General features: G+C 40.5%; 1 protein-coding gene across 6 annotated transcripts in view; it reads right to left on the bottom strand.

Annotated features, from left to right (window-relative positions):
* KCNIP4 (potassium voltage-gated channel interacting protein 4) overlaps positions 1 to 13,021 on the bottom strand; it is a 1,209,336-nt gene that overhangs the window by 105,263 nt on the left and 1,091,052 nt on the right. For all 6 annotated transcript variants that reach the window (XM_074395954.1, XM_003927475.4, XM_074395953.1 and 3 more), the window contains one exon: positions 4,204 to 4,328. In XM_074395954.1, the coding sequence (XP_074252055.1) occupies positions 4,204 to 4,328 (125 nt within the window). The remainder of the gene's footprint in view (positions 1 to 4,203; positions 4,329 to 13,021) is intronic.

Raw genomic sequence — 13,021 nt, forward strand, 5'->3', positions numbered from 1 at the left:
AATACAAAAATTAGCTGGGTATGGTGGTGTGTGCCTATAGATCTAGCTACTCAGGAGGCTGAGGCGGGAGAATTGCTTGAACATGGGAGGCGGGCGTTGCAGTGAGCCAAGATTATGTCACTGCAATTCAGCCTAGGCGACAGAGGGAGACTCTGTCTCAAAAAAAAAAAAAAAATGCCATCTAGTTATCATGATGCCAGTTTATAGACAAAGACATGTGGTCTCCTGGGTCTGAGAGAACTGCGCAAATAAGTAACGTGATCTGAGACTGAGTGACACTAAAGCTTATGATGCCTGCACAAAACCAGTGATACTCCTGACCAGCAACATCAGCATCACCTGGGAACTTGTAAAAAAAAAAAAAAAAATGCAAATTCTGTGACTCAATCCCACCCCTACTAAGTCATAATCTTTCAAGATGGGGCCCAGGAATCTGTGTCTTGACAAGCCCTTCAGGTGATTCTGAGTCTCATTACGGATGGACAAACAGTCCTATATTCTTCTCTGTCTCTATCAGCTGCTCACCTTTGGAGACTCAGCTCAGCATCTGGCATGAGACATAAAAAATGTGTGGGAGCCTCAGTGAGTAAGATGAGGTGAGGGAGGAGATTTTTCTCTAACTTCCCTTCATCTCGTTTCCAATTTACTTTAACAATTTGTGTTGAAAATGTAAGAGGATGTATCAGAGATACCATATAAGGAAAGAAATGGTAGAGTTATGCTGTTGCTAATATTTATTTACAGGGTTGTCTGGCTATGTTGAGCTATTTTCACACAAGTGTGACCATTTTAATATGTTGACACATGGTTTATCCTTTTAATCAAAGTATGGAAAGTTTTAAAATGTTTCATTAAAAATGAATATTCCAACTGTTTCCAGGGAAATGAGTTTGTGATCTTAAGGGCTTTGAGGTAACTGGTGTTCAGGAAACCAAGGGCAGTTGGCTTGCTTTCTCAGATGGAAGCTGCTTCAGTTGCTACCATGCTCTAAAACCCACGTGCTGTTGACCTGCTTAGCGTATTTCTTGCTATGCTTAGGATTCATTTATTAGAATTGTACATTTGACTAGGGGGAAATCAAAATTAAAAGGCCAGTCATGTTTGATTTATCAGAGATGTCGATTAATATTTTCTGAGCAAACTGTGAAGTCCTTTCTTTTAAAGAATATATAAAATAGGCTTTGGGGATATTCAGGTCTGATGAAAATGCGTCTCATGGGGTGGGGTGAGATGGGAGAAAGAAAAAGCAATAAAGATAGAGAAGATAAAAATAGGGAAGAAGGAGGATGGCAAAGAGCTGAAAGGAGACAATAATTCACGAGGGAAAGAGACAGAAGAATTTAAAAAAGGAGAGAAAGGAGGAGTGAAGAAATAAAAGGTGGGGTGAGAAGGATTAAAAGAAAAGGGAAAGGAAAGAGTTTGGGAAAAGAGGGGAAGAAGAGAAAAGGAATAAGAGGACGACACACGGACAACAGAAAAATAAAATAAAAAAAAGTAAAATAAAATGAAATAAAGCAATGAATGCAGACTTTGGAGCCTAGCAATTTATTGTAAAGTGCCCCTTGTATTAGACACACTGCAGAGCTGCTGGCTCCAGTGGTTAATGATGGCAGTAATCATGATTCCAGTTTATAGCAAATGCAATGAAAGGCAGCCAGACCCCCAGAGAAACCTTATGGGGATGGCAGTGGAATAACAACATAGCAGTGGTTGAGGAATTCAGGGATGCTGGAGACTGGATTCAGTTCTCCTGTGTTTGACAACCATTTTGTATCTGATGTACAATCCATTTTAAAAAGAAAAAAAAATTATGCTTATTACTAGATCTCTGAATTAGAGCAAAGAAGTTTAGGTGTTTGCAAAAACACATTTGAAGCTTTATTTTGTGATTAGCCTCCTCTGAGCACTGACTTTTGGCCCAGGTTGGTCTTTCACGTCTCCTTTCCTTTCTTTCCTTGCTGCTCAGTGGTTTTCTACTGCCGGTGGTCAGTAGCGCTGCTTCACTGCAAATGCCTGCTGTCTCTGAAGCCTGGAACCATTGCAGAACAGGTATAACTACTCATCCTCTTTCCTAGTTGTCAAAGCCCTTTTTTCTCTCTCTCTCTCTCTTTTGTTTTGTTTTGTTTTGTTTTGTTTTGTTTTGTTTTGTTTTGTTTTAAGACGGAGTCTTGCTCTGTCTCCCAGGTTGGAGTGCAGTGGCACGATCTCAGCTCACTGCAACCTCTGCCTTCTGGGTTCAAGGGATTCTCCTACCTCAGCCTCCTAAGTAGCTGAGATTACAAGCAGGTGCCACCATGCCTGGGCTAATTGTTGTATTTTTAGTAGAGACAGGCTTTCACCATGTTGGTCAGGCTGGTCTTAAACTTCTGACTTCGTGATCCACCCACCTCAGCTTCCCAGAGTGCTGGGATTACAGGCGTAAGCAACCGCACCCAGCCCGCCCTATTCTCTTCATGCATGTTTATTTATATGGATTACCTTGATAGATTACTCATCAAGATTTCTTTTAATCAGAGGTCTGTGTATGTGATGAGCACTGATCACCATTATTCCCTCTGCCCCAGTCTATTGCCAGGAAGGCCTAGGTCTTTGCAGATGATCAAGTTTTGGAGGAAAAACAAATTTACTCTGCATAATAGGGGGAGAAAAATTTAGAAAGGGCACAGCACGGAGAGGGGTGTGAGGAGCAGAAATGGGAGAAAGACAGACCCCATTCATTCAGACAGATGGTGGAAACTTGTGTGCCTTGTGCATGCGGAAACCCTATAAAAATATTCTGCAGTGTCAACTACTGGCATGAATTCTCTGAGTAAATTGTTGTTGTGTTCCCAATGAAGAGTCAGAGTGTCTTATCTGGTCTGCATAAGGTTTGAACAAATGCAGCAGCTGTGCTGGTCAGACGTGAAGAGGATGGAATTGGAAGAAATCTTTGGACACCCACCATAGACTTCTACATGGCATGGAACTGGGGATGTTAGGGAAAGGGTTTCAAAAGAGATCAAAGCAATTTGGATCTTCAGGGGTGCCTGTAGCTACTTTGGTTTCCATATGTATAAGAATAAGCTATATGTTGGGGTGTGTATGCTGTTTGATACATAAACATTTGATTCCTTTAAGGATGTACTGTTTGCAAATAGATTCATCACAGCAAGACTTCTCTTCCTATTCAGACCATAAGGTCCTTAAGGATAGAAGTATTTCTCTGGACTTTGAGTAACCTGCAGTATCTAGTTTAACCCTAATCACATACAAAATATTCAGTAAGAGACTGTGTCTCACAGACTGCCTGGATCCACTCTCTTTCTCTCACTCTACCCTCTCGTGTTTTCTGGGTTCTTATTCCCTTTTGAAGGTGATTCACCCAGGAGAGAGGGTCATCTGCATACCTGGATCACAGAGAACCAGGTAGTTATAACCTGCAGACACCTGTGGTTCAGAGACCGGCAGCATGATTTTTCGTCTTTGTTTTTTTTTTTTTTTTTTGAGACAGTCTCTCTCTGTTGCCCAGGTAGGAGTGCAGTGGTGTGATCTCGGCTCAAAGCAATCTCTGACTTCCAGGTTCAAGCAATTCTCCTGCCTCAGCCTCCTGAGTACCTGGGATTACAGGCATGTGCCATGAAGCCCGGCTAATTTTTATATTTTTAGTAGAGATGAGGTTTCACCATGTTGGTCAGCCTGTTCTCAAACTATTGACCTCGTGATCCACGTGCCTTGGCCTCCCAGGGTGCTGGGATTACAGGCATCAGCCACCGTGCCCGGCCAGCAGCACGGTTTTGTGGACTATAAAAGTTACAGCAATTATCCTCCATTGCCAGGAAATGAATCCCTTGATAGGCCTCAATCTATATGCAAGACTCAAGTCAAGCACAAGACTGTATTTAAAAAATTAAAAAAAAATATGGAAGTTTATTGAAATTATGTCATTAGAGTTGACAGAGAGAAAATATTCCAACCAAGAATTGAATTGAATAAACCTTTCTCAACACCTCTCTTTGTTTAATTGGCAATTATAGCATACTGGCATGGATATACCACCTCAAGTCAAAGCCCACAGATATTGACTATATTCCTATCTAGGAAGGATCATATGAAATACACATATGATGGGGCTCTCACAGAATGGGATATTTTCCCCTGTTTCCTCTCATTTCTCAATGTTTCTATGGGAATCGTGTAAAACAAAGTCAAAAAGAAAGTTCTTACATTCTTAAATCCTCTGTAAAGGATCTGAAGCTCTTTCTTGGTAAATTTGCTCTGGGCTTCCAGAAGCTCAAGGGCCTCTGGCCGATGTCTGACGGTGGCCATCTCCAGTTCATCTTCCACGCTGTCTGTGGAGGAAGACAAGGAAGAGTCTTAGGACCAGCCGCTGCTCACCGAGGCTTACACATAGCAACACAGGAAAACAGAACATGTCTGCAACTGTCTACGATTGTCCACAGAGGAAGGACCCTCAGAGTGCCAATAAGGCCTTTAAATTTCCTGGTTTAAAAGTATTAAGCTAAGATACTTATATACACTTTTTTTGCATATTTTAGTCATTAATACAGACATTACAACTCTAGCATTTTTTTAAAGACAACAAAAAAGAGCACATAAATTTATTTCAGATAATGGATTATATGATTACTTCAAATAAAAAGTATAAGTAGCAATATATATTACTCTATGCATCTACCAGTGTAGTCACATATACTTCTTTTTTTTTTTTTTTTTTCCAAAGTTTAAGTTCAGAGGTAAATGTGTAGGATGTGCATGTGTGTTACACGGGTAAATGTGTGCCATGGTGGTTTGCTGCACAGATCATCCCAACACCCAGGTATTAAGTCCAGCATCCATCAGCTATTCTTCCTGATCCTCTGCACAGGTTCCCTGTGTGTGTTGTTCCCTGCCAGTGTGCCCATGTGTTCTCATCAATCACCTCCCACTTATAAATGAGAACATATGGTGTTTGGTTTCTGTTCCTGTGTTAGTTTGCTATAGATAATGTCTTCCAGCTCCATCTATGTACCTGCAAATAAAATGATCTCGTTTCTTTTTATGGCTGCATAGTATTCCTTGGTGTATATGTACCACATTTTCTTTAACCATTCTATCATTGGTGGGCATTTAGGTTGATTCCATGACTTTGCTATTGTGAATAGTGCTGCAATGAATATATACATGCATGTATCTTTATAAAAGAATGATTTGTATTCCTTTGGGTATATACACAGTAATGGGATTTCTGGGTCAAATGGTATTTCTGCCTCTAGGTCTTTAAGGAATTACCACACTATCTTCCACAATGGTTGAACTAATTTACATTACCACCAACAGGGTAAAAGTTTTCCTTTTTATCTACAACCTCACCAGCAACTCTAGCATTTTTAAGGTATGGTTAGAAAAGCATAAAAGGTCACCAACAGTCCAACCTGAAATTTGTTTCCATATTACAATCACTAGTTATAACCAATGGAATTGTTGTTAAATAATAATCAGTTTTGTGCCCTATATATAACGCAAGTACAAGGTAGAACTCTGTTAATGTTCTCTAAGGATTCCATTGAAATAACATGTTTTGCTCAGCTACTTGAGAGGCTAAGGTGGGAAGATCGCTTGAGCCCAGGAGGCTGAGGCTGCAGTAAGCCATGATAGCATCACTGCAATCCAACCTGGGTGACAGCATGAGACCTTGTTTCAAACAAACAAACAAACAAACAAACAAATAATCTTAGAATGTCAGAATTGAAGGATATCTGAAGAAAGATATAAAGAGATTTAGGATATCATGGCAGGCAGGAGGCAGGACTAGACTGCAGCGCCAGACAGAGCAGCATGGAGAGGCTTGCATTGTGAGTTTTAGCTCCAGATCGACTGCAAGAGCAAACCAGCAATCCCAAGAGGACCCATATACCCTCTGAAAGAAGTGGACTGCTCCCGGCAAACACCCCAAATACTGTAAGTGCCTCAACTGTAGAAGTGGGAAAGGGAGACCCTCCTCTCCTGAACACACCCACCCACTATAGAAGCTGAAGGTCTGTTTGCCAGAGAAATTTCTAACCTCACCTGGAGCTGAGTCAAGTTAGAGAGCCGAGTGAAATTCAGGGGTAGAGGAAACAACAGAAAGACCCTGGGAACTCACTGGGTCCCCAAGCAGCCCATTCCTGCCAGGCACCACAGGAATCCATCGGGAGGGTGGCCAGAGGAGCAGGGGCTAAAACTCCGCAGGGAGAAGGAATTTCTAGCTGAACTCTGAAACAATTTGAACCAGGCAAGAAGCCTCCTCACCAGAACTTGGGGGAGGGAGCAAATCAGGTGTACAGACTTCACAGGTGGTGGAAAACTAAAGCCCTTTTTTTTCCAGCTGGGAAGCAGATAGCCTTGAGCAAATTTTGAAGCCCATCTCACCCTCCACCTGGAAACAGACTGGGGCTGTTGGTGGGGCCATGGTGGGAGTGAGACTGGCCCTTCAGTTTGCCCGGGAGCTGGTGAGGCCTGTGACTGCCAGCTTTCCCCCAGTTCCCTGACAACCTGCATGACTCAGCAGAGGCAGTCATAATCCTCCTAGGTACACAACTCTAGTGACCTGGGAATTTCACCCCTGTCCTGCAAAGCAGCTGCATCAAGACCCGCCCAAAAAGAGTCTGAGCTTAGACTTGCTTAGCCCCGCCCTCACCTGATGGTCCTTCCCTATCCATCCAGGTAGTAGAAAACAAAGGGCATACAACCTTGGGAGTTCTGGGGCCCCGCTCACCTCTGGTGCCTCTCCACTCTACTATAGCTGATGCTTTTTAGAAAGTGCTACCTCTGGGTAGAAGGCCAATCAGCACAAAGATAGAGCATTAAATCACCAAAGCTAAGGAACCTGATGGAGTCCACTGCACCCTCTGCCACCTCCACCAGAACAGGCACTGGTATCCACAGTTGAGAGACCCATAGATGGGTCACATCACAGGACCCTGTGCAGACAACCCTCAGTACCAACCAGGAAGCAGGTAAACTTGCTGGGTGGCTAGACCCAGAAGAGAGACCACAATCACTGTAGTTTGACTCACAGAAAGCCACATCCATAGGAAAAGGGAGAGAGTACTACATTAAGGGAACACCCTGTGGCAAAAGAATCTGAACAACAGCTTTCAGCCCTAGTACCTCCCTCTGACAGAGCCTATCCAAATGAGAAGGAACCAGAAAACCAGCCCTCATAATATGACAAAACGAGGCTGTTCAACACCCCCCACAAAAATCACATCAGTTCACTAGCAATAGATACAAACCAAGAAGAAATCCCTGATTTACCTGAAAAAGAATTCAGGAGGTTAGTTATTAAGCTAATCAGGGATGTCTCAGACAAAGGCAAAGCCCAATGCAAAAATGATAAGTGAAGGGAGAAATACTCATGGAAATAGATAGCTTAAAAAAAAACAATAAAAAATTCAGGAAACTTTGAACACACTTTTAGAAACGTGAAATACTTTGGCAAGTCTCAGCAATAGGATGGAACAAGTAGATGAAAGAAATTCAGAGCTCAAAGACAAGGTGTTTGAATTAACTCAATTGAGCAAAGACCAAAAGAAAAGAAAAGAAAATAATAAGAAAATATGAACAAAGGCTCCAAGAAGTCTGGGATTATGTTAACTGACCAAACCTAAGGAAAATTTGTCTGAGGAATAAGAGAATTCTAAAAGCTTGGAAAACATATTTGGTAGAACAATCGAGGGTAACTTTCCCAGCCTTGTAAGAGACCTAGGCAGCCAAATACAAGAGGCATAGAGAACATCTGGGAAATTCATTGCAAAAAGATCTTCACCTAGGCACATTGTCATCAGGTTATCTGAAGTTTAAATGAAGGAAAGAATTAGGAGGTATGAAACAAAAGCACCAGGTAACCATAAAGGAAAACCTATCAGATTAACAGTAGATTTCTCAGCAGAGACCCTGCAAGCTAGAAGAGATTGGGACCCTATTTTCAGCCTCCTTAAACAAAACAATTATCAGCCAAGAATTTTGTATCCAGTGAAACTAAGCTAAGAATTTTGTATCCAGCGAAACTATCACATATGAAGAAAAGATACAGTCATTTTCAGACAAACAAATGCTGAGAGAATTTGCCATTGCCAAACCACCACTACAAGAACTGCTCAAAGGAGCTCTAAATCTTGGAACAAATCCTGGAAACACAACAACACAGAATCTCTTTAAAGCATAAATCACACAGGACCTATAAAACAAAAATACAAGTTAAAAAGCAAAAACAAAAACCAAAAAAGTCAAGTACACAGGCAACAAAGAGCATGATGAAAGCAATGGTAACTCACATTTTAATTCTAACACTGAATGCAAATGGCCTAAATGCTCCACTTAAAAGATACAGAACCTCAGAATGGATAAGAACTCATCAACCAACTATCTGCTGCTTTCAGGAAACTCACTTAACACATAAGGACTCACATAAAGTAAACGGGTGGAAAAACGTATTTCATACAAATGGACACCAAAAGTGAGCAGGGGTAGCTATTCTCATATAAGAAAAAACAAACTTTAAAGCAACAGCAGTTAAAAGAGACAAGGACAATATATAATGGTAAAAGGCCTTGTCCAACAGAAAGTATCACAATCCTCAACATATGTGCACCTAACACTGGAGCTCCCAAATTTATTACAACAATTACTAATAGGCCTAAGAAATGAGATAGACAGCAGCACAATAATAGTGGGAGACTTCAATACTCACAGTGACAGCACTAGACAGGTCATCAAGACAGAAAGTCAACAGAGAAACAGTGGAGTTAAACTATACCTTGGAACAAATGGACCTAACAGATATATACAGAACATTTTATCCAACAACCACAGAATATATATTCTATTCAATAGTGTATGGAGCTTTTTCCAAGATAGACAATATGATATGCCATAAAATAAGCCTCAATAAATTTAAGAAAATTGAAATTATATCAAGCACTCTCTCACACCACAGTGGAATAAAACTGAAAATCAACTTCAAAGGGAACCTTCAAAACCATGCAAATACACAGAAATGAAATAACCTGCTCCTGAATGAGCATTGGCTCAAAGACAAAATCAAGATGGAAATTAAAAAATTCTTTGAACTGAATGACAATAATAGAAACTATCAAAACCTCTGGGATACAGTAAAGGTGGTGGCGAGAGAAAAGTTCAGAGCCCTAATGAAACTGGACCATCATCTCTCACCTTATACAAGAATCAACCCAAGATGGATTAAGTACTTAAATCTAAGAGCAGATACTGTAAAAATTCCAGAATATAACATCAGAAAAACCCTTGTAGATATTGGCTTAGGCAAGGATTTCTGACCAAGAACCCAAAAGCAAATGCAATAAAAACAAAGATAAATAGCAGGGACCTAATTAAACTAAAGAGCTTTTCCATAGCAAAAGGAGCAGTCAGCAGAGTAAACAGACAACCCACAGAGTGGGAGAAAATCTTCACAATCTATACATCTGACAAAGGACTAATATCAAAAATCTACAACAAACTCAAACCAGTAAGAAAAAAATAATCCCACCAAAAAGTGAGCTAAGGACATGGACAACTCTCAAAAGAAGATATACAAATAGCCAACAAACATTAAAAAAATGCTCAACATCACTAATGATGCAGTAAACAAGGAACACTTCTACGCTGCTTGTGGGGATGTAAACTAGTACAGCCACTGTGAAAAACAGTATGGAAATTCCTTAAAGAACTAAAGGTAGAACCATTTGATTCAGCAATCCCACTACTGGGTATCTACCTAGAGAAAAGGAAGTTATTATTGGAAAAAGATTATTGCATGAGCATGTTTATAGCAGAACAATTCAAAATTGCAAAATCGTGGAACCAACCCAAATGCCCATCAATCAACAAGTGGCTAAATAAACTGTGGTGTATATACATAATGGAATACTACTCAGCCATGAAAAGGAATGAATGAATGGCATTTGCAGTGACCTGGATGAGATTGGAGACTATTACTCTAAGTGATGTAACTCAGGAATGGAAAACCAGTATGTTCTCACTGATTTTTGGGAGCTAAGCTATGAGGACGCTAAGGCATAAGAATGATACAATGAACTCTAGGGACTTTGGGAGAAGAGTGGGAGAGAGGTGAGGGATAAAAGATGACAAACATGGTGCAGTGCACCCAAATCTCACAAATCACCACTAAAGAACTTACTCATGACCAAATACCACCTGTACCTCAGTAATTTACAGGAAAAACAAAGTTGAAGGACATCTGCTCATTTTACAAATAGAGATCCAGAAAAAAAAAAGAAAAAAAAAAAGAAATCAGATTATTTTGCCTTGGGTTACAAAATAAAATGTTCAGATTAGCTGCCAACATGAATAAAGTAACCAGCAGCCAGTCGGTTTCATGGATACATACTGGATAGACGGAGGCCTAGGGGATGTTCTGTTTCAGTCTATTTTGTAGTCAATAGAGTCAATAGGATAAAATATGGTCCTTTGCTTTGTGAATGATGTTTACACTATAATTTCTCAAAGGTGTTTTATCCATAAAGGAATTCTGTGCCCATAGATGTTTGGAAAATGCTATAAACTAAAGTCAAAATGTAATTTTGTCACAAAATATTAAAATACATAGGTTTGAGAAGCTCTGTAACAAGGAGTCCTGTTTAACTTTGCTTAGCCCAACCGACCCCAAAGGTATTTGTCCATAGACCCTTTTCTGGCCCAAGTAACATCTGGTAATATCTGCACATTTGCCCTAGGGTCATGAAAGCTCAAGTCTGGAGGGTTTGGAGATATATGAGGATTTAGGTGCCTGTGTCTCAAAGCATATCATCCCTCAGTCCAGCTTCTTTGAAGTGGGGTGAGATGGTGACTTACAGGAATTCTCTCTGTTGTGTAAACTAATCCATACCTCAGGTGAGGAACTTAACAGGAATAAAAACATCCAGGCTCAGTATGAAGCCATGGCTTGCCCTTTCTATCCTTTCTTCTTGACTACAGATTCTAGACTCAGAGAGAAGGATCTAAGGATAACAGTGAGCTCCACTTGTCTCAGGGCCACTTGGACCCGAATTCCTTGTCCCATGGGTCAGTTGGAAACGTCAGTCCATTTTGCCAAAGTCGAGCTGTTTTTGACACTAATAATGCTGCCCCTTGCTAACATCTGCTCCTCTTTACTGCTCTGACTCACTGAGAGCACTGAGGGGCCAGAGCTCTCACTTAGCAAGGAAGAGAAGATCAGTGGCACCCGAATCTTAGCATATCTTATTTATTGGCCTCATGGAATTTATAAAAAAAAAGATGGTGATGAAACAAACACTTGGAGTGGTTATATTTGTGAAAATGAGTAATAGGAGATAAAAACACATTTGCTTTAGACTTTTCATATTATAAAACTTCTCTGGAAGGAGTGAAATGGAAAAGCTTCAGAATAGTGAAGGATAGATAAAAATAATGGAAAAGAACATGAAAAGATGAGAAGGCTAAGAATAAACTTAGTCAACAAGGATAAAATTGATGGGAAAGTAGGTAGTTGTGGTCTTGAAGTCTGTGGGAAGAGCTTAAAGTAGCTGGGAAAAGGCACCTACCCATCATTAACAAATTGACCTGGGCCTTACGGTGAAATTCAAAAAAGCCAAAATAGGACTTTTTCAATTTTCTCCTTCATTTATTTGAACAAATGTGTTGACTCTGTTCAATGGGTCCAGAGACAGAAAAGATGACAGAAAATGTTGCTCCTAGACTGCTGCTGATCCGATGACTTCAGCTATGTTGTATTATTGTATTTGCCAATGCAGAAGTAAATACCATCCAACAGACTTCATGCAAATAGATCACATCAAATAGAAAGGCTGTGCTTCCTTGAACAATGTCTGATGTAAGCTTCTCTTAAATCATTTATAGTACAATGTCTTCAACCGAAAATGTTCTACTTTTCTTTTTTACATGTTAAAATGTATGTATCTTTCATGATCCAATACAAATATTAGCACCTTCTCTCTGAAGCCTCTCTGGATTGCCCCACTATGCAGAATTGATGACCACCTGGTCATCGTTCCCACACCCTATTTCCTGTATAGCATGTAAAACAGAATATCATGATCTGCTCCTTTGTTTTCTCCATTGTGAGTTTTTTGCAGATAAGATCAATGTCGTTCATGCCTTGTTTATCCTCTGAACCTAACAGGGAGTCTGATATTCCTTTGTCACTTAAGAATAATCTAGACAGGAGTGGTGCCTCATGCCTGTAATCCCAGCACTTAGGGAGATGAGGCGGGTGAATCACGAGATCAGGAGTTCGAGACCAGCCTGACCAACGAGGTGAAACCCTGTCTCTACTAAAAGTACAAAAATTAGCTGGTCATGGTGGTTCACGCCTATAGTCCCAGCTACTCAGGAAGCTGAGGTGGAAGAATTGCTTGAACCCAGGGGGTGGAGGTTGCAGTGAGCCAAGATCGCACCACCGAACTCCAGCCTGGGTGACAAAGCAAGACTCCTTCTCAAAATAAATAAATAAATAAATAAATAAAAATCTGGTAAACAAATGATGTGCCTGTTCAACTTTCTGTTCCTCTCTGACCCCTCCAATATTTGCTGCCCTTTAGGAAAATATTTTTCAAACTGAAATTTGGGGGCTGTTGGTGTACCTCAAATGTCTTCTTTAGAATCACTATTTTCTCTCTTCATTGTTATGAGAAATACAGCAAAAGTCGAAGGGATTTTAATTAGATTTTCTGAGCCATCTTTCAATCATAACCTAACCTTGTCTAGACCTAGTGACCCACGCGCAGGAAAGAAACAAAACAGAGCATTAACTTCTGGGCCTTTGTACCAGGCAGCAGTATGAGCCGCACTACCAACAGAGTTTCTTCCTCTTTGGATACCAAGTCTGAGACAAAAGACACAGGCCTGAAGGATCAGGGTAATTAAATTGTGTGTGATAGGATGATCATCACATGCAGTGTTTAAAAAAAAAAAAAAAAGCAGCACTTGAAGAGTCTGCCTGCAGGCGCACTTGTTTTCCCAGCTGTCTGGTACCTTACTTCTT

Source organism: Saimiri boliviensis, chromosome 3, assembly GCF_048565385.1.
Source record: "Saimiri boliviensis isolate mSaiBol1 chromosome 3, mSaiBol1.pri, whole genome shotgun sequence".
NCBI classification, from domain to species: domain Eukaryota; kingdom Metazoa; phylum Chordata; class Mammalia; order Primates; family Cebidae; genus Saimiri; species Saimiri boliviensis.